At 42.3% G+C, this 22,741-nt stretch overlaps 1 protein-coding gene across 1 annotated transcript in view; it reads right to left on the reverse strand.

Annotated features, from left to right (window-relative positions):
- Window positions 1-942: 942 nt before the first annotated feature.
- Window positions 943-22,741, reverse strand: part of SLC35F1 (solute carrier family 35 member F1) — a 385,119-nt gene continuing 363,320 nt past the window's right edge. Inside the window, exon 8 of the mRNA XM_021693480.1 lies at window positions 943-1,913. Within this exon, the coding sequence (XP_021549155.1) occupies window positions 1,689-1,913 (225 nt within the window). The 3' untranslated portion in view covers window positions 943-1,688. The remainder of the gene's footprint in view (window positions 1,914-22,741) is intronic.

The raw sequence follows: 22,741 nt of genomic DNA on the forward strand, positions 1-22,741 counted from the left end.
ATTTCCAGGGGCAGGACTGCACCCCCGGGGGTAGAAGGCAGACAGAAGGGCCACTTGCTGCTGACCAGCCAGCATGGGACGCGTTCGCCTACCCGGGATTTAGGCCTTGTGCAGGCTCTATGGGAATCCTGACGGGACTGCAATCTGTCCTACTTTACACGGACCCCTCTGGTGATTTGTTTTGTTTGCTTAAGATGTATTGATCTGAATTGCCCACAGTTTCATAAGCATTTATTTTTCCTTAACAAACCCTGTACTCCATCACGGATCTTTTTGCATGGTATTGAAGCCGGCCAAACTTAAAGACTATTTCACATACTGACACATAAAATCTATTCCAAATCGTAGAGGTCTGTGGTGCTTCTTGATTTTGTGTGTTTGTGTGTGTTTGAAAAAAAGAGTTACTTTAAGAGCAACAAAATTAGACTAGTGACATATCCCTCAAAGCCTTATCAGGACCCCGCAATGTTCTCTGTATCCCTAAGAATAGGGTGTTGATATATTCTGCTTTTGAAGGGATGCCAAATATGACCAAGATGCCACACTTTTTCATTCACGACATCTTTATCACTACCAAGTGGTCAGATCAATCAAGCCATTGTCAGAGACTGCTCCACATCAGCACGTTGACTTTGTTGGGGGCCACCCAACCAATGATACTCCACAGTGAGGGTGATTTCCATGCTGGTGTATCTTAACAAGGGTGGCACACAACTGAAGAGGGCAGAGGGCCATGGCTTTTTCCAATGACTTGAGTAATTTCCATAGTATCACTAAAGAAATCTAGGAATTAAAGGTAAAATCAAATAAATTTTTGGAAGAGAGGATATAGGGAGGGGCAGAAAGATTTAATATATTATATATATATATATATATATATATATATATATTACCCTAAACACACATGATATTATTATTCCTGGGGTTTCCTATAAGCCACGGAAATGAAAGGTTCCTTATCCTATTATTACAGGGACTTCATTAGCAGAATCACGTGGTACAACAGAAAGGCAATGGCCCGGAGTAATCAGAGATTGAAATATAAAAAAGCTCAAGTGTTTGCTTTATATCTATTCCTAGAATAGAGAATTATATGGTCAGTTGCCCCTCCCCACAAGGGTGACAGCACAAAATACTTATTGAGCAGGCAATCCAACAGGTAACAGAGGAAACCATCAGCCACCAGGCCCCTAGGCTAAGGAAACTTCTCAGGGTGGAGCTCCTGTGGAATGCAGCACTCATAGAGACTGTGCAAAAAAATAAAGTATGATTCTTAAAAAGTGACTTGCCATAGAAAAGTGGGATTTATGTTAATTACATGTGGGTTTGGCGATAGTTCTCATCAGGAGTACAAAACATCCTCCTGAAAGTTAGTGTAATAACAGTAACAATAATAATACAAATAATAATAATACTTGCTTTTAATTCAAAAGTTTTCACAGTAATTAATGCAGGAGGGTTGTGATCAGGACACACACTAGCTAGGTGTCTCTCTAAGTCAGGTGGCTCGGAGGCCGTGACTCCAGGGATGTTTAGCTTGTGCCTCTTACAGGCTTTCAGATTTGCTACCTTGCAGTCCACCTGCGTAAACCGCACCTAATAAATACCTTTCTCTATGTACAATACAGAGATGAAGGGTGAACGACGTGGCCACGGAGGTGACTTCAGTGGGCAGGGAGGGCCTCATCTTAGGCCACACGGACGTGGGGCTCCTCTTCGGTCTCCTGGCCCAGGCTGGTGTAGGTGACCGAGGGCTCCACCTGAGCTGTGGCCGGTAAGTCCACGGCGGGGCCCGAAGGATTGCGGAACTGCTTGTACACTCGGGGGTCCTGGGCTATGTATGTGGAGGTGGAGGAGTAGAGCACCAGCCCGATGAGGATGGTGAAGAAAGACAGGAGATACAGCCCTGAAAACTGAAGAACACGACAGCAAAGTCATTTAGCGGTCGGAGCAGAGCGGCTCCCACGAGAACAGGCACCGAGGGACCAGAGCAGAGCAGCTCCCAGCGGAGCAGGCGGCGAGATGAGCCGGCCAAAGCTCTTGACGGGAAGTGAACGTTCTCTTCCTAAACGGCCTCGGCCTCATTGATTCTCCTTATCTGTTTCCTCAGCTCTGTGGTGAACACAGAAAACACTTAGCTAATTGTCCCTAAAGTGCCAGTCTGAGGACCTGCTGTGGGAGGGCTAGTTAAGCACAAATTAAAATACGTCAAGTTAAAAGCAAAAAAAAAAAAAGTCTCCAATATCACTCAACAAAGAGTTGGTTGTTATTGGCTTCATTAAACCCAGACGAAATATAGATGTTCCATTTAAGACGGTGATGAAGCCATGGACACCTAATCACGCCCTGACGCGGCTGCATCGGGCACTCTTGTGTCTTCATCCGATTCAGACACTGAGTTCCCCGTAGGAACTCTTACCGCCTTTTGTAACTATCTTTGCAAGAATAGATTATCCTTGGATCGAAAAAAAATAGTCTAACATTCCATTCTGGCTCCACTAATCTGGTAACAACCAAACAGAGCTGTATATGTAGCATCCTGCTTCCTGAAGTATTTGCTTGACAATTTATAGAGATTTGCGGGGGCGTGGTGGGGAGAGAAAATATGGGTTTAAACAAGTGCCTGTGAATTTATGTATGTTTTTGAAAAACTACAACTTCTGGACCTTCTTGAGTAGTTACCCTGGAAGTTGTTCCTTGAGTAATTACTGGGCGGGAGGGTGGCGGGGCGGGGGGGGGGGGGGGGGGGGAGAGTAAGGTAACAACACAAGTGTTGCCATTTCTATTTCATTCATTTGTTCATTCATTCATTTGTTCACTCATTCAATGAATAGTTTCCTGTATGCCCTTCTATAGCAAACATGGAACTATATACTGGGGACAGAGGAATGAGGACATATGGTCGAGGGCTTAATCATCTCCGTGGAGAGACAGAGGTACAGGTAGACAAACTACAGTGCACTCGGGAATGCCAAATCTCATTTGAGTCCAGGGCTGTTGTCCCAGTCTTGACCACATGCTGCATCCCTGGGCAGACAGAAGACCAATTTGATTGGATTTTCCTATTTCATTTTTCATGCTCCTACTTTAAGAGAACTAAAAACTGCTAAAAAGACAAGAATTAGTTGGAAGCTGGAAGAAGAACAGGAAGAGGACCCGGAGAGTTTATAAAGTAAGTTGCAAGGCTATAAGAGTTCAAAGACAGCTACAGCAGAAAAGACATCCCTGAGGGGAAGAGCCCCTGCTACAGTGGTGTTTTTTCTTTTTCTTCCTTCTTTGCCTCCTCCCTGCTACTGTTCCTCCTCTCCCTCTTCCCCCCTCTGCCTTCTCCTCCTCCGTTTCTCTCTCTTCAGCAGCAGCAAGGTAGCTAAGACTAAAGACCATTTTCCGATTTTCTTTCTAGATCATTCCTCACCCTTTCAATCCTTTATTCTTCATATTCAAACCATGTGATACTCTTTCCTCAGGTGGATTTATAGACTAGATTCGGCTTCTAACAGCTTCACTTGAATAACCTGAAACAACCAATTCAGTTTTTCCCAGTGAAAAGAAGTGTGTTTTATTCTGTGGCTCATGAATTTGTTGGTAAAATGAAATGCGAGGAAAAGACCACTCAGAACTGTTGCAGGTGAGGTCAGAAAACCGATTTACCCCTCCCCTCCTTCCTGAAATTCTACATTCGAGAGCTGCAGTCTTTACCTGAAACTCCAGTGAACGAAATAGGTTTGTTCCCAACACTGTAACCATTTCAAATATCCTGTTAATAACTTTCATTTTCTTTTTTTTAATTAATTAATTTATTTATTTGAGAGGGAGAATGAGATAGAGAGAAAGAGCATGAGAGGGGAAAGGGTCAGAGGGAGAAGCAGACTCCCCGTTGAGCAGGGAGCCTGATGTGGGACTCGATCCCGGGACTCCAGGATCATGACCTGAGCCAAAGGCAGTCGCTCAACCAACTGAGCCACCCAGGCGCCCAATAACTTTCATTTTCAAACTCCACGGACGGGTCCCTGGTGTCAGGTGAAGAGCGTTGCCGGTCTCAGGTGTGAGCTGGTTCCTGCTGCAGCAGCTGGAGGCGGGGAGACTCCGAACTGTCTTCCAACCACATGCTGGATTCAAATCCTAGCTCCCTTACTTTCTAGCTGTCATTTTGGACAAGTATGCTAACCTGCTCAGGTCCAAGTTTCCTTATCAGTGAAGTGAGGCTAATAATTGTTACCCATACACAGGTAGCTATATAGAGAGGGGCTGTAAAGATTAAACTTGATAAAGCATGTAAAGCACTTACTCATTGCCTACCTTGCAACAAGCATTCAGTTCATTTCACCTTTGTTGTCATGATTACTGTTTTGTTGTTATTGTCTATAGCATTATCTTAGTAGTCATGTATGTAACACTCTTATGTAATCTATTGATTAAATTGCCTTTCTCCCTGAACTATGGGACTGACTGTGTCTTTCTTTTTTTTTTTTTTTAAAGATTCCATTTATTTATTTGACAGAGAGAGACACAGCGACAGCAGGAACACAAGCAGGGGGAGTGGGAGAGGGAGAAGCAGGCTTCCCGCAAAGCAGGGAGCCCGATGTGGGACTCGATCCCAGGACCCCGGGATCATGACCTGAGCCGAAGGCAGACGCCCAACGACTGAGCCACCCAGGCGCCCCTGACTGTGTCTTTCTTGATCAGTGTCAAGTGCAGAGCCTGGCATAGTGTCAACATCTACTAAGTGTTCTTTGTTCTTTGTATTTTGAATAAATGAATGAATCTAGTTACAGAGAAGTTTCAGATTAAAGAAACAAAAAGTAAAAAGTCAGCCTGTACCAGTGGCGTGCTTTAATTTTTTTAGCCTTAAACTTGATAATCCAGTGTCATTTCTCATAGATACAATGGCAAACAAAAACTCGTTGAAAGGGAAGTCAGAGTATTGACCCTTAATCATTAACTTCAAAAGTCATCTTCAAACCTGGGATCAGTCAGAGGAGAACGATAAGACATCGAAGTGGGAGGGACGATACAAGAGTCTGGGTCGAAGATGGGGGCTACTGATCAGTGGATTGGCACCGGATGTTTCATAAACTCAGATGGACAGGACTTGGCAATACGGGGGGAGGGACAGGAAAGGATCTCATGTGGGGTATCCCGCAAGAAGGATGTGAATTCCTCTCAATTTCTGGTTTCAGTTCCCATAGTCTGACTTGATCAAGATGACAAATATTTTAAAATTCATCTCTGTAAAGCTAATACCTTTGCCATTGTATGAACAAATACCTGAATCATCCCTTTTTTGGACATAGAACCATCAAGTTGAATGATACATCCACTACCCAGTGTTCTCCTGGGACATAGCTCCAGAATGACAGCACATACTTTACTTCCAATAAATTTCCACTTAATTCATGCAGAATTCATTCTAACATTGCTCAAAATATAGATAGCATGGGATTTTATACGACAGAGGCAACTTGGAAGTCACCCAAGAGTTTTTATTCATAGATAGTAAGTAGACAAAGTCTTATGTAGCACACAAGCCAAAAGGGAACAGAAAGACATGAATTATGATTAATCTGGATAAATAATAACAGAAAGGTTTGATTTTCTTTTCCTCTTTTTGGATTGACAGAAAAAAGAAAATTGAATCAGGATCTCAAATAGGATGCTGCACTTAGCCTGATAGAGCATTCTTTAAAAAACAAATGAAGGAGGGGGGAATCGGAGGGGGAGACGAACCATGAGAGACCATGGACTCTGAGAAACAAACTGAGGGTTCTAGAGGGGAGGGGGGTGGGAGGATGGGTTAGCCTGGTGATGGGTATTGAGGAGGGCACGTTCTGCATGGAGCACTGGGTGTTATACGCAAACAATGAATCATGGAACACTACATCAAAAACTAATGATGTAATGTATGGTGACTAACATAACATAATAAAATAAAATTAAAAAAAAAATTCTGTATATTCTAGGCTGCTCAACTCATTTAGTGCAAAGAAATACTCATGCTTAGTTGCCTAAGCAAAGAACAAGGAGTGCCCTGGGCACTAGAGAAGGTCTGAAAGCCATGTCCAAGTTCCACATGAGGCAAGGTTCAGGTGGAGGCTTGCTGTCCCCATTGAAGAGCACAGGCTGCTGCCGGAAGTGTACTCTGCGCCCCCAGTCAGCTGTAGTCCATCAGAAGACACTTTATGTTCTGTGCTGTGGACACACTCTGACCTGCGTTTATCCCACCTGGAACTTTGAGAAGCTGAGAAAGGTTGCGCCGGCAATAACACCACCGTGCTGCACACAATGTTTACTTTGCTGCTGTCTTTTTCCATCCTGATGGGTCTTCTATGCTGACAAGGTTAGAAAGCACTCGTGGCACATAATGAGAATGCTTGTGTGTTGCTTAAATCAGTGTGACTGGGACACGAGCCATTGTCCAGAAGGGGGTGGCTAGACTGACGGTAAGATTGTACAAAGTTCCTCAACCTCCAGCTAGGGATTAAACCTAGCTCTAGCCAGCTGGCATCTCAATATGATTACTATTTAGCTAACGGGACATTCAACACATCAGTTAAGGACAGAACATATTTTCATTTTGGCTTTGGTACTGAACATCTAAGCAGAGTTTTAATAAACTAATGACTTTAGTGAGTCTTAAGCCTATCCCAGTGGAAAACCACATGATTTGAAAGCCATTTCAAAGTACATTTATAAGGAAACCAACTAGAACAGATAAGGAAGAGGGCAATTTTCAAGGGCATCTTTCCTTTCTTAGCTTGACCAAAAAGGTGGCAGGGGTGAACAGAGAAGAACGTGGGCAATCCTCAGAAAGGCGTAAAGGTTTGAGGATGAAGTGACTTTGGGTTAAAGCTCTGCTTTTACTCAATTTATGTCCCAACGACTTCTATATGATGGGCCTGCTTTTTCCTTCTTTCCTGGGGAGTGCACTCTTGGTGCATGCTTCTGTATAACACGGTTTTTCTAAGACTCCTGATGTTGGGTTCTGGTCATTTTTGCTCAGTGACTGCACTGGGGCCTATTAATGATCAGAACGAATTTTTATTTAATACATAACGCCAAGTTAAAAGACTCTTTTAGCTCTTAAAGGGAGATATATGGCAGTTCTATCTCCAGAAAAAAAAACAGAGTCAATGGAAAAAAGAAACTATGTCGCTTGTGATATGTAGAAGAAAGAGCTGGGAAGAAAGGGAAGAAGAATAGCTGGTGAGGAAGAAAGGGAAAAGAGTAGCTGGTGAGGTTTCCTGGGAAACTGGGGTACAGGGGAATGAGATTTAGGTAAAGCTCCTGGAGTTATCTGACAAAAAAGGAGAGATTTAAATTTAGATCCAATTTCCATCTAACTTGGAGAGCCAAGGACCTCAGAGAAAATGCAATTGGAAGGAGGGAGAAAATAAGGTCAAATTAGAAAGAAAAAGAGATACAGGTAAAGAAAGTTCCTCAATAGTCAGGAGGAAAGGGGACTGCATAGCTGGATATCCAGAAAAGGAATAATTCTCTAAATTAACCACCCAGCATGTAATCTTTCTCTCTCCATCTCTCTTTTTGTGTACACACACACACGCACATGCACGCACACCTGTGAACCATGACTGCTGATCTGATAGGACCTGCTTTCTAAACTTGAGAGAAGCTGAGTGGGTGACAGAACACTATCCCTGAAGCCTTCTCACGTGTGGTAGGTGAGCAGAGGACAACATTTTCTTTTTTTTTTTTAAGATTTTATTTATTTATTTGAGAGAGACACAGCAAGAGAGGGAACACAAGCAGGGGAAGTGGGAGAGGGAGAAGCAGGCTTCCCACTGAGCAGGGAGCCTGATGTGGGGCTCGATCCCAGGACCCTGAGATCATGACCCGAGCCGAAGGCAGACGCTTAAGGACTGAGCCACCCAGGCGCCCCAGAGGACAACATTTTCAAAGCCTCATGTGTTCCCAAGGCTATCTGTAAAGTGTGGAGGAAGGAAACAGCAGTATCTCAGGCCATGCCTCATCTTGAAGGCATTATCGCTAAAATGTAAAAAGGTCTTGCCCCAGCAAAGGGGCTCTACTGGATGCAAGGCGGCTGCTGAAAGAGGCGTTCCATTTGGAAACTTGATAATGGTAATCGTTGAAAGTGGTTTTTGCACTGCATCAGGAAGCTGCTTAGAAATGAATTCAAGGACATTTCTAAGTGTTCTTACACATGGCTTTTCACACACACAAAGGAAAACAAAGGATATGTGGCTACTATAATGATTTCCTTTCTCGTTCTTATTCGTCTCTTCTTTTAAACAGACACAGATGTAATTAAACCTTTCCACATTTTTGACTCTTTGGCAGAAAATACCTAGAAGGGTAGAGGCTGGGAATTTGCAAACTTAGCAGTTGCTTCAAAGGTCAATGTAACCATGGGTAAGTAGAACAATAAAGGGTGGTGACTGGTCATTCCCAAGGCCAGACGGCACAGGCTGGTAAATGTGAGGTTCAAAAGCTGTCGGGAACAATTTCCATGCAGGGAGACTGGTCTGGCAATTTCAGTAGCAAGTTATGCCTGGGAAAAATTAGACTTTTAATTAAGTTTGTGAAAACTCCCCTGAATGATCTACAATGTAAAATAGTGTACTTTCCCTTATGCTTCCATACTCTGTGATATAAAGTGCACACATAAAGATAAATCAATTGGCACATCTAACCATGATTTCTAGACTGAGAACAAATAAAAAGACCCATTCTGTTCCCAACAGAAAACCAGGTCATGCAGTTTGGAGGTCCTCGGTACCATAGTAATTTAAAGACTCATCAGGGACTAAGTAATGCAAAATGCCAGTTAAGAGTGAATCAATTAAGTAGAATGCTGCCGTAGTGGAGTTTTTAAATCCAAATATTATGGGTTGATAAAACTGGCTTTTATAACTAAAAGGGGAACCCAAGAATTTGAGATGTGAATTGAAGAGTGAACCCTTTGGGCAACAACCAATCTGCCGAGTGTCCTGGGGTAGAAGGGAGAGAGGACAGCTCACCAGTGACAACTCATCCCTCAGCAGCTAGGCGTGTCTCAGCGGGCTGTGGACCACACCTTGAGCTTGGGAGTGTAATGGTGTGGAGCAGAACCAGGGGAGGCTGGTCCCTGCCGGGCAGGCTGTAAGCCATGGTCTGCTTGGGATCCCGGGAGGAGAGGCTCTCCCCAGGTCCTGATCTGCTGCTGCTGGGTTGGAGCCAATTGCTATTCAGGGCAAGACAACGAGACAGACTTGGCTCCACAGAAATGCCAACATAAACAAGTTGCTGCTTGACCTCCTAAATTTGGCTCTGCACTAAACTAACAAGATCATTTTTATTATTATTAAGAGTATTAAAAATGCAAAAGTTTGGCTCCTGAGTTTACTGAACTGGAAATAAATGGCCTGGAGAGGCCAGAGCTTTTTCAAATTCTTCTGAACTGCCTTATTGTTGTTCTGTCTCCTACTCTTGCCTCCTTGTATTTCTTCTCCTCATCCCCCTCCCCGCTCCCCCCCCCACTTTTTTTAAGAAAAAAGAAAAGGGCTAAATCTCTCTGGCTAAATATTGCAATATTTCTTTCTTCTAAGTCCTAAGTCACAGCATGGGAAAATGCCAAATGTGAGCATGGCACACAACCTACCACAAACACCAAAATCGGTTGTCTTCAGAGACCAACAGTACTGACCCCAATCCCTCCCTCCCTGTTCTTTCTCCAAAGGAGATAGAAAGTAATCCCAAATCCATGCTTGTCTCATCAAGACAGAAAATAAATCAATGAGTGCCTCAGTCAAAATGCCAAGTGGTCTCTCTATCTGTATCAATAAACCGATGAATTGCAAAGATTTAAATACTCAGAGAACAACTTTATCCTCCAAACAGCATGTTGTTCAGGAGAGAAGCAGCGAACAGGAGGGCCCTGACACTGTCGCAGGGCAACGCTGGACCCCCCACTGCAATCCCGGCTTGGTTTACGAGGCCTTCTGTTTGATTTGCAAAACCAATTCATCTGGCAGTATAATCCACGCAGCCGATCACCCCCAAGGACAATGAGGGTTCTTTTATGGGCAAATATCTTCCCCTGTGAGTAATTTCACACATGAGTACGGGAACGGGGAGCTAAAAATGGATTTCTGACCTTATCTTTTATATGACAAACAGACATTTTCACTTGGGTTGATTAAGTGATAGAACTCCTCATTCATGCAGATTTCTATTCTGTGCAGTCCGGTAAAAGCCCAGAACAGCCAAGCCAGGAGGGGAAGAAATGGGGCCTACTCTGTGGGAGTGTTTAATTATAGCTCAGTTACAACAAAGGCTATCAGATGGCTCATTTATGTCACCTTTCCGTGCTTCCTTCTTATCACTTGCCAAAAAAGGACTACATTTGCGTATGAGGGACGCTGAGAGTGGCCTTCACTCCCACGTTGGGACTCTTGCATCATCAATCTATTTTCCCTCCACACGACACCGAGGTGCATACTGAGCTGCCGTGATTTTGAAGGAGACTGAATGTTAAAGCCAGTGAATGGTATTTAGTCTATAGACATGGTAGTGTTGCGGCTCAACTTAAAGAATTCCTTTTCCTTTACACTGGAATCGAGAGGCGGAAGTGGGTGTGGCACCACGCCCTATTTCCCCCAGTGACCCACTAGTAAAATTTTCATTTCCTGTTAATGTATTGCTCTGCGGATCTAAAAGTCTTAGTTCCAAAGGAGGAATGTTTCAGGGCTGCCTGGATGGCTCAGTTGGTTAAGCTTCTCTTGATTTTGGCTCAGGTCATGATCTCAGGGTTGTGGGATCAAGCCGTGCATCAGGCTCTGCTCTTCGTGCAGAGTCTGCTTGAGATTCTCTCTCTCCCTCTCCCCACTCACTCTTGAGTGTGGGCACTCTCTCTCTCTCAAATAAATAAAATCTTAAAAAACAAAAACAAAAGGAGGAATTTTTCTACCAGGAGACACAACGATGATTCCACTGAACTGAAAGTGAAGACTGCCACTCAGTTGCTTTCGGCTTGTGCTTCTCAATTAACAAAGAAGGGAGTTCTTGTCACTGTGCTGGCTGGGGTGATTGATTGGGCTCCTACTTCATGATGGAGGTAAAGGATAACAGGTCTGGAATATAGGAGATCCCCAGGCATTCCTTAGTGTGACCATGCTCTATGACTATAGTCAATGGGAAATGTCAACAACCCAATCCAGGCAGAACTACTAATAGCTCAGACCCTTTAGGAATGAAGATTGGGTCACCCCACCCTGCCCTGCCCCATCCCTCCTAGAGACAGAGTGTGTATGTGTGTGTGTGTGTGTATGTACACACACACACACACATATATACATGAAACATATATGTATGAGACTTGATGCAGTGCTTGGCACATAGAAAATGTTCAATAAATGTCGGCTATTTTTAGCTTTACATCACAAAGAGTAAATGCTAAAGCACGGAGAGATTTGAAAACTTTCCTTAATAGTTCTTTCTGAAAAGTTCAGCATGAATCAAACTGAACTTCAAATGCATTTATAGAATTGGCCACTTAAAAGAAGAGCACAGCAATCAATCCATCCGGAGCAGAAGGCTTTTTTGTCAATGCAAATAACAGACCCCTGGTTTATAGTTTGAACTTATTTTTATGTCGAGTTTCCTTACCATGATGCATGATTATGTAAGTCACAGGAATCCTCTTAAGTTTTTATTCTGCTTTACTTATTAATTTAGAGCAACTACTCCCCGGCAGCACAAAACATCTTTGAGAATCCATGAATATAGTTAAGTTTAGCAATGCATTTTCTTCCTCGGCTGAAAAGTGACCACCCCCCTCCCCCCGAAATACATCCATATCTGAATACCTGGAACTCTTGAATGTTAATTATTTCATTTGAAAAAGGGTCTTTGCAGATAAGATTAAGTTAAACATTTGAGATGACAGATTATCCTGGGTGCTATAGACTGAATTGGGTCTACCCCACCCCCAAATATGTATTTTGAAGCCGTGACCCCCAATCTATCTTATATTTAGAGATGGGGCCTCCCTGGAAGTGATTAAGGTGAAATGAGGTCATAAAGGTGGATCAATGTCCTCATGAGACACCAGACAGCTCTGTCTGCCACATCCCCCACCTCCTGTATACACACAGAGAAAAGGCTAAGTGGGGACATAGTGAGAAGGTAGCCATTTGCAGGCCAGGAAGAGAGCTCTTACCAGAAATTGAACCCTGCTGGACTCTGATCTGGGACTTCTAGCCTCCAGGTGTGAGAAATAAATTTCTGCTGTTTAAGCCACCCAGCTTGTGGTATTTTGATATGGTAGCCTGAGCACAGACTAATATACCTAGGTTCAGGTGGGCCCTAAAGGCAATCACATGTATCTTATTAGAGGGAGACAGAGGGAGATGGTAGACACATACAGAAGAAGGGTATGTGAAGATGGAGCAGAGGGAGATTTGAAGATGCTCCGCTTAAGGACTGGAGTGATACACGAGCCATAAGTCAAGGAATGCTGGCAGCTACAGCAGCTGGAAGAGGCCAGGAACAGATTCTCCCCGAGAGACTGCATGAAACATGGCTCTGCTGAATTCTGGCCTGGTATATGGTACATGCTGGATAGCTAGGTTGTGGAGGCATACCCTGAATGCCCCTGTTGATCACTATCTTGAAAATGTAGAGATCTTGTCCTCCTTCTGTATTCCCATCAGGCAGGATGCATAGCAGTGTGTTGTTCAGGGTTCAAGGTCAGTGGCTCAGGGGGTGGCCAACCTGGAGTGTCTCCCTTGTAACGAAGAGTGTCCATGCGGCAGGTCTTGATTTTTTGGAAATGCTGGCCAGGCAAGGAGGGGAAGGGCTACTGAGAGTTGCAGGGTTAAGTTGCTATGATCTAAAAACTGGCTGCACGTAGATCCCAGCAGCAGATGCTCCCTTTGCATAAGTAAACCTACATCTTGATCCTTGCCTCTGGGTCTTTTCTTTGGTCTCACTGGACCATCACCCTAGGCTGAGATTCTGCTGGGGTGCAGACCACTCTAAAACAGATTTTGGACTTCTGGTCCTCAGAACTGTGAGAGAATAAATTTCTGTTGTCTTAAGCCACCAAGTCTGTGGTAATCTGTTACAGCAGCTGTATAGAACTAATAGGCTCAACAATGAATTATTCATTCAATAACTGAGCTTAACTGTGAGCTGAGACCCTAGTTATCACCTCACTGTCCATCAGAAACACTGAGTTTCTACAGTTTCCTGAGCTGGGGATACAGTGGTAAATAAGATGGGTAGAACTCCATTCTTAGATTCCAGTCTGTTGTGGGAGAGACTGAAAACAGTTGAAGGAATTAATCTGTAATATGATTTTGGGAAACACTATGAAGAAAAGAAACATGGGGCAGGGTGATGTGAGAGTTTGGTGGAAGCTACTTAGACAGTGAGGGGAAGTGTTCTTTGCAGACAAAGCCCGGGGGTTGAGACTGAAGCAGCCATGGGAGGAGCTGGGAAACAGCAGTCCAGGCAGAGGGACATCAAAAGCAAAGGTCCCAAGGAGGAAAGGGCACAGCTAGTTCTAGAATGGGAAGGGCAGCCAATGTCACTGATGTCTAACACTTCGTAGTAATTCATAGTTGAATGCATCCTCTGTACTAGGCACCGTTTAATGGGATTTACACTATTCACCTTCTTAATAACTCATGAGGAAGCTACAATTATTTCTTCCTTTCTAAGAAGATAGGGAAACACAGTATGGTGGGCAAGTGTCAAGAGTGGAGGCTGGAGCCATAAAAGCATAGGAACGGTGTGTAGGCCATTAGAGGTGAGCACGGCATTTAAATTTTGCTCAAAATGCAATGAGATATTAAAAAGGGCACGTTCTGCATGGAGCACTGGGTGTTATATGCAAACAATGAATCATGGAACACTACATCAAAAACTAATGATGTAATGTATGGTGATTAACATAATAATAAAAAAATGCAATGAGAAAGAAGAGTGTTCAGCAGAAGAGAGTGTAATCTAATTGGTGTTTTAAAAGGACCACTCTGGCTGCTGGTAGGTGATTAATTGTGGAGAGGAATAAGGGGAAGCAGGCAGACCAAGAGACTATTGCAATGGCCTAAATGAGAGATGATGGTGGTCTGAACTAAGATGATGGCAGGAGAAATAGAAAAGAATGCATTTTAGAGGAGGATCAACAGAGAGAAATTAAGACTGAATCTCAATGACTGAAGCTGACTGTTCTGAGGTATGTGATTCTTTTCTAAGCATTTCTCATGGTGCATTTATTCCCCTATTTTCACATACCATATCCTTACACAGAGAGGATCTACACTTAACATCTTCTACAGTTGTGTTGTTGTAGGTGTAATTCCTGCCAATATTTAATTTATGAAGTTCTCCCATTTCTCCATTGGTCTCCATTCCTGAGACGTGTTCTGAGAACCGTATTTAGGAAAGCACAATTAATGACAATACTACTTAAGTATGATAATCTTAGCAAACAAAGCTACTGCCAACTTCCTCCAAAGTATTTTCATCTCTTATCATTTTTTTAAAAAACCAACCCCTCTGAGAAGTATGAAAGGACTATGACGAACATCTTGGAGCTGAGGAAGCAGAAGGTGAGGCAGGTTCAGTAGAGTGCTTAGGACGGTCTTGTAGTGACAGTTGACGTAGTGCCTTGACCCTCCCAAGGCCTCCCAAGGCCTTGACCCTCCACCTAATTCTCTTCCCACTCCCAGTTGCTTCATTAATTGCATTGCAACATAGTAATTCTTTTTGTTCTTTCATTCCTTATTTTCAAGCTTCTAAGAGCAGTCCATATCTCTATTGCATAGGGCAAGGACACAACTTTAATTCAACAGATCTTGGAACAACCTTAATGGATTATTGATGAAGATGGATGCTGTTCTTTCTCAATGCATAGAAATGAACAATCATCAAGAAATATTATCATGGCTGTGGAAGGGGGAAACCTTTGACAAAAAGAAAAATGAGCTCTCCTACAGCCATACTGGAATTCTTTATTTCCTTCTCTCACACATACCTGGTAATGGCAGGAAAGACAGAAAAATGAAATAAATGGATGAGTAATTGATTGTGAAGAATATCATGATGTGACAGATGTCACGGGAGAAATCATTTTATCATTTTAATAATTAATCAATTCTTTTTCTAAATAAAAATTTGGGTACCTGATGAATAGCTGCCACCTTTGCTTAAATAAACCTCAAGACTCACTTCCCAATTCCAGAATATCACTAAGAAGTATTGGCCTTGGGCCCAGAATATTTGGTTATTCCATAATAAAATCGTACAACATCATTATCACTACATTTCCACAGTATTGTCTAATCTTCAAAATCCATGGTGTGCTATCAAAAATGTGACAGACATTCAACAACAGTTTCTTATTCCCCCCTTAAATTAAATTTTGTACTTGTTATAAAAATAAAATGATCTAATGTCTTAAGACTTAAAAACATTTGAACTTTGGGTTACTACTATATAAACATGTTTTTAAAAAATCAGAATCTAGAGGTGTCCCCTAAATTTGGCATCCATGACCCATCTATGATGTCTCTCTCTATAATTTTGAGGGAGATGGGAATGGTGAGGTATCACCAAACTGTAGAGAGATTGGTCACTTGAAATACCTTCCTTTACTGTCAAACTAGCTTGTGTGTATAAGGGCCTCTTTTTTCTGGACACGTGATTCTGGGAAAGTTAATTTGATAATATTATTGTCCTGATCTGATATTGCTGGTCTTTCTGAGGTACACTCTATGCATACGACTTTTGGAATTCACTCGATGTCTACAGATGCCTTTGCTCCATCCTGCTCGGTAAGTGATGACTTTAATATCCCTTCCCTTTTACATCTTCGCTCCAGGCTACTGCTTTGCATTGGCACCCCACTCATTCCTCTATGTAAAATGAAAACGATAAAGCAAAACACTGAAGACATTTCTCTGGACTGCACGCATGCCATGGATATCCTTATCACAAACCTAACAGATATGGCCTTCCACGCCACCAAGAACCAAAACAGAAGGCACATACAGCACTTACTCTAAAGTGAGGTAGAAATTATTACAATTAGCCGTAAGAGCAAGTCTGTACATTTGAAGTGCAAAGAGATTTGTAACGTTTTGTGTAGAGCTCTCAGCAGCTTTACTAGTGACGCACTTTGCAGAGGAAATGGCTGTTTCCTGGGGCTGAAGATTAGTGAAAAGTCTGCAAGGACAGGTGTAGTTTACATTGGGGGTCAGTCAGCTAACAAATCCGGCAGCTGCCTGGTTTTGTAAAGTTTTACTGGAAGAGAGCCATGTCCGTAGCAGTGCTGGGTAGCTGTGACAGAGGCTGCTTGGCTTGTAAAGCCTGAAATATGTACCATCTGATCTCTTACAGACCAGTTTGCTGACCTCTGTGCATGTAGACACATCAATAATATAAATATAGATATGGAAATATAGTATGTGATAATGACTCAGTTCACAATTTCACTGTGGAATGACTTATGAATAATAAATCTGAATGTTAGATATGATTTTTCCTATGAATAGAATAAATTTCTCAGCAAGTTTTCCACCCCTGATGTGAGCTCCACTCTCGCACTCCCCCATGATACTGTAATAGCTACTATGACATTGAACTGGTTTTTCTCTGAGCACTCCATCAATTCAACCAAAGAATGAATCAAAGTAGTGGCTTGCTATTGTGGAATCTATTTTTTTTTACTTTTCAGCTGGTTGCATCAACTTGAGATGTAAAGCATCCATATCAATCAACAGCTTTTTTGCTTCTTATGTGAACATTCCTAGATAATGTTCAGCCTTGAAAACTGAAGTTTAACCTTTAACGTTTCTTGTAGAGATAAGCCTTTCATTGAATAAATCATTGCCAAACACTTACTGTGCCAGGCACTGTACTAGATGTCAGGGATCCAGCAGGGAAGGAGACATGCTCTGCCTCTGTCATCCCGAGCTTACTACTTACTTCTTACATAAGGTCAGTCCTTTTATCTAAAGGTAGGACTGGTTAGTACACAAAGGAAATACCAAGGCAATCAATAACTGCAGAGACAAATCCCCACAGAGCAATGGGAGGCAGCCTCTCTCCTGCACATTAATGTCTGGTTCTGTGCAGCATCAAGAAGGACCTGGATGTGAAAGCGCTCACCAAATTTCCATTCAAGTTCAACTGAGTGACCTTGATAAATTTGAGATTCCATACAATGGTTCACAATGTATTTATTCTTAAAATAAAACCACATCCCCAAAACGACTTAAATGAGACAGAGACCAGGCCTATGACTAAGTTAGTGCTTAGCAATATAATGAGCGAAGAGTTTTGGTTATGTGAAAATAATGAGGAAAACAGACACAAAGAAGCACCTTCCCTTTGTGCTCCTGTTTGTCCATTAAAACTGAGAGTAAAGCACTTAGAACCTCCCAATCAGTGTTTGGGTGCAATTTGGTCCCATTTTTCAATGGCAGAGATATGTATTTAGACCCCTTTTGATTTGATGGGATTGCTCACTTTATATATTTTCAAAGTAAAAATAACTTTATTGTTTTATGATTATAAAAATAATATATGCATATTGTTTCACCAATACATAATTTACGCAATACTTAAAAGGGTGCAGAACATAAAATATAAGCACTCAAAGTTCTACCTTCCTTAATAATGGCATTTGTTGAGCATTCACTGTGCCAGACACTGCGGTAAGTGATTTACATTCCTATATTCATTTCTATACAGGGAGCCCTGATGCGGCTAGTTACACTGTATCTACTATTAGACCCCCACTTGCTGATGGAGAAATTACGTAATTTTTGCACAAGGCAAAAAGGCTGTATAACTGGTAGCATCAGGGGTTCCTATACTGAATTCAGGGGTGCTGTAAACCTAGGCATAAACCCAGGATTTTTATTTTCACTGACCTCTAACTGACATTTAGCATTTCTTCATGATAAACGTAAGCGATGAGCTCCATTAGTATTAGCAGTATCTTAGACTTTTAGCCAATAGAAATCACATATATTTTCATATCACATTACAATTGCTGCAGACTTTCCAGATCTGTACTCATCACTGTTTTGAAATGACAGTAGTTATCAGGTGTGCTTCTAAATGCCATGATTTGGATATTACTATATCATCCCATTTAAAAATATCTTGAAAACTTTATTTTAATATAATCAGCCTGCTTTGTAATGCTACGTATTTTATTTTAGACATTTAAAAACACTGTGAAAGGGATCTCTCTAGGCTTACCAGACCAACAAAGGGACCCATAGCACAGAAAAGCTAGGTACCCCTTGCTAGAGAGTGAGCTGAAATTAACACCCGGGGGGGTCTGACTCTGGAGCTTGGACTCAGGCATGTGACAACTCTGCCATTCTGTCTATCCTTGGACTCATGTTCACATTTTGGTGAATATACTTTCAGATCTCTAATTTGGAGAGAGTAGGTTAAGTGGTGATTAAGCAAACTCAGGAAAAAAATCAAGGAAACATTCTCAGGAACAAAAACACTTTCCTACTTCCTCATATTCTCAAGGAGGCGGGGTGGGAGAGGATTGGAATCCACCATTATCTGGGGCTCTTTAGTGAACTGGGGGGGGGCAGTTCAAGGCCACCAAGGAATTGCACCCCTGGGAGTGGGACAGGTCATAGACTAAGCTGACTTACAAGTGTAAAGACATCAGAGATATTCCCAAACAAGAAGAGCCCAGAGATGTGACACCTGTGGGCTCTTTTTGGGAAAACCCCCAAACTGCTGAATGATAAAATCCAGTAACTCAAGAGATTGAAAAGGACTGGGGGCAATGCTCAATTTTTCAAAAAATAAAACAAATCCCAGTAACTATAAAGTTCTGAGAAAAAGAAAATGTAACCTAGGAAAATTATCCTTTGAATACAAATACACATAAGAAATGTTTTCAAGGAAGCAAAGACTTGGGAGATAACAGCCCCTCTGAACTTTTCCGGACAGACCCACCACCAGCCCGATGGCATTTTTCCAGTGACTATGAAGTCTTCCTTTCTTCAGGGCACTTGACTACCATCTGCATGAAAATATTCCCTAAAGATGGGCAAATTGCACTGTGGACAGCCTGTACAACCATACATTACTTCCTGACGATGTATGAAACCCAGACAAATAAGAGTAAAGCAAAATAAAGAATTCAGAAAAGAAGAACCTACATTTCACGGAAATGGGCTTAAAACGCCTAGGGATTGTATTGATAAAAATTAACTATTAAAATCATTGATAATATGAAAACAGTACAAAGAAGTCAGGAAATAAAGGAGGGACGGTATTCCCTTTCATAGAAGGGAGTACATAAAAACTCTCAACACTTTAAATAGAGAGTTGACAACAAGTTTTCCATCCATGGGAGCCCCTGAAGATGTGCAGAGTGGTGGCTCTGCTTCAGCCTTCATGTTTGAGCCAACCTTTGTTCTTTATCTCAGCAAGCTGATGCTCTGATTTCTGTGAGCTTGTGTCATTAACATTCTAGTCCACGGGAGACAGACACACATAGGTCTGGTGACAAAATTGAGTGTCTGAGTATGCAGGAGGGGTTGGGCTGTGCACCTGGTGAAAAACACATCCCGTGCATTCTCCTGGGAGACAACTAGCTGGTTTTTCCTGGCCACACTCCAGGGCAACCACAAGCCTTTCCATTTGAAACTTCTGCAACTCCTCTAGCTCATTCCATTTTCCCTTACAGCTTGTCCTGATGAGGTGAGTTCACAGTATTTGTTTGTCATGTGGAGTTTATGAATAGATTTACGTAAAAGGAGTTTTGACTTCTGGCCACCAGTCTGGACTTGCCTCACAGTTTATCCCCAATTTCTCTAATCCTTCCAAAACTTCTAGCAAATGGAAATTGCTAAGGTGGCAGAGATTAGCTATGTGTTCACTAAACCTATTTTCTTTTCTTCCTCTACAAACAACTTGACTACATTTCCCAGCCTCCCTTGCAATCAGGTGTGGCCATGTGCCACAGTTCTGGCCAAAAGAACAAGGAGGAGGTTATGTATACTACTCTAGACACAGCCATAAAAGTCTCCAAGTTGTCTCAACAGATAGTCCTGCAAAGGACTCCAAAAACCTAGCTCAGGGGCTGGCAAATTTTTTCTTAAAGGGCTAGAGAGTAAATATTTTAGGCACGTGGGTCACGCGGTCTCTGTCACAACTACTCAAAGCTATTGCTGTAGAGCAACAGCAGCTGTGGTTAATATATAAAGAAATGGGCACAGGTGCACTCCAATAAAACTATATTTGACAAAAAAAGGGGCTGGCTCACAGATCACGGTTTGTTAATCCCTACCCGCGAGGATGGCAGAGCCACAAGATGGAACGAGTCTGGGTTTCTGAATGGCTGCATGAGAAGCACTCTCTCCCACCCAGAGAAGCTAGCAACACTTACCCTAACTAATTTAGAAAGATGGCCATCTTGGGACGCCTGGGTGGCTCAGTTGTTGGGTGTCCACCTTTGGCTCAGGTCATGATCCCAGGGTTCTGGGATCGAGCCCCACATTGGGCTCCCTGTTCCACAGGAAGCCTGCTTCTCCCTCTCCCGCTCCCCACTGCTTGTGCTCCTGCTCTTGTTATCTCTCTCTCTCTGTGTCAAATAAATAAATAAAATCTTTTTTAAAAAAAGAAAGAAAGAAAGATGGTGATTTCAAAAGACACTGTACTGAGTTTCCAGGCAGGGGGAAACCAAGTTCAAACATTCATTGCTCTATCACCTCGGTATTTCATGTGAAATGCTTTGGGGCCTCAATGATGCCAATTTCTCCAATTCCCTACTCACCAGTGACAGTTTAAAAAATATAAAAAGATGGGGTGCCTGGGTGGCTCAGTCGTTAAGCGTCTGCCTTCAGCTCAGGTCATGATCCCAGGGTCCTGGGATCGAGCCCCACATTGGGCTCCCTGCTCCACGGGGAGTCTGCTTCTCCCTCTCCCACTCCCCCTGCTTGTGTTCCCTCTCTTGCTGTGTCTCTCTCTGTCAAATAAATAAATAAAATCTTTAAAAAAATATAAAAAGAGTCAAAAGGCTAAGTACTAATTTAAAAACCTCCCATTTATAATCATATTTTAGTACTATAAACTTAAAAATCATAGCGTTTGAAGATACCATTCTTACAAAAAGAAATACAGCAAGCTGCTTATGAGGGTATTTTTGTAAGGAAGATGTGCACTATTGCTTTTATGCTCAGCGGCTGCCACAGGCTGAGGCTGCCTGACCTGGCTTTTCAAGTGCAGTTCCATTACTCAAATTGCTCAGCACTGCAGAGGATCAACACGGTTGCTTGGCTCCAGATTCTGATCCACAGCTAACGAAAGATTCCACTGTTAACGCAATCTCTGCAAACTCTCTGGCATTGGCACTCAGATGTTCAGGATGCTTGAGATGGCTGGTCTATTCAAGTTTCATTGGCTTGGAATCCTAGCCTTTGCATTAATCCACCTGGTGATTTGGGGTGTTCTTGTCATCTTTATTTATAAATGAAAAGTTGAGCACCAAAACAGTGCCTGGCACATAGCAGGCAGAGAATAAATAAATATTTGCTGAATGAAGTTCTTTTAAATTTTGTGTGTAATCATATGTTATTTAATTATCCCCCACATCCAGGGTATTAAACTTTTCTTGCCAAATCTCTTATAACAACAACAACAACAGTATGAACAACAAAACCAGTAAGAGGAACTGGCACTTGCAGGATGAAATTTTTGGTGGCTGACAGATGGGGTCAGGGAGGATCATGAGACTCTACACCTGTCCTCCGAGGATGTAATCCGGATTGCTAGAATAGGTAGCTGACAATGTACAAAACTTTTATGATTACTTGTCAAAAACAACTCATAGCAATTATAAAAAATTTATCGGGTATAAAGATGAGGCTAAACCATGCAGCATGTTGTCGAATGAACACATACAGATGAAATTCTAAAAAATTCACATGAATCACATTACCCAGAATAGTTGAAGTAGACTCGTTGGACACGGGAGTTTGAAATTTCTCTCTCCCCCCCCTTTTTTTTTTAAAGATTTTTATTTATATATTTGACAGAGAAAGAGATAGAGAGAGCAGGAACACAAGCAGGGGGAGCGGGAGAGGGAGAAGCAGGCTTCCCACTGAGCAGGGAGCCCGATGCGGGGCTCGATCGCAGGACCCCGGGATCATGACCTGAGCCGAAGGCAGATGCTTAACGACTGAGCCACCCAGGCGCCCCTCTCCCCTTTTTTTTAGTGAATGTTTGGATGATAAAAATATTTTCCCGATGTTAGAGTATAAGTTTTTATGGAGCCCTTACTTTCCTAAAATGTTACTCTTCCAACAAGATCACCTGTGGTTTCAGGCTGCTCAGTGTGGGGAACCATATAAGCCAGTGGTCTAGGGGGAGAGTTTAAAGGGAACTTGGAGAGAACTTACGATGTTCATTTCTTTTCTATCAATTTCATGTTTATTTTGATACAGCTACAAAAATAACAGCTTCTTATGAAATTACTCTCAACTTTATTATAGCTATTCTGTGGCAGTATTAAGCCTTGGAAAAGTAATAGCAAAATGTGTGAAGTAAGCCATTTTCTATTTTAAATGTCAAGCAAAAGGGAATATTCTGCATATTCAACATTGGCTGCTATTTTCCTGAAGAATGTTCAGCATATGATGGCATATTGTAAAAGAATTTATTGGCATTTTATTTTAACAGCCCCCAAAAGCTTTGTATTTATGGCTATCACCTAAAAATTCTATTGTAAGCA

This window comes from Neomonachus schauinslandi, chromosome 8 (genome assembly GCF_002201575.2).
Source record: "Neomonachus schauinslandi chromosome 8, ASM220157v2, whole genome shotgun sequence".
Taxonomy (NCBI): Eukaryota; Metazoa; Chordata; class Mammalia; order Carnivora; family Phocidae; genus Neomonachus; species Neomonachus schauinslandi.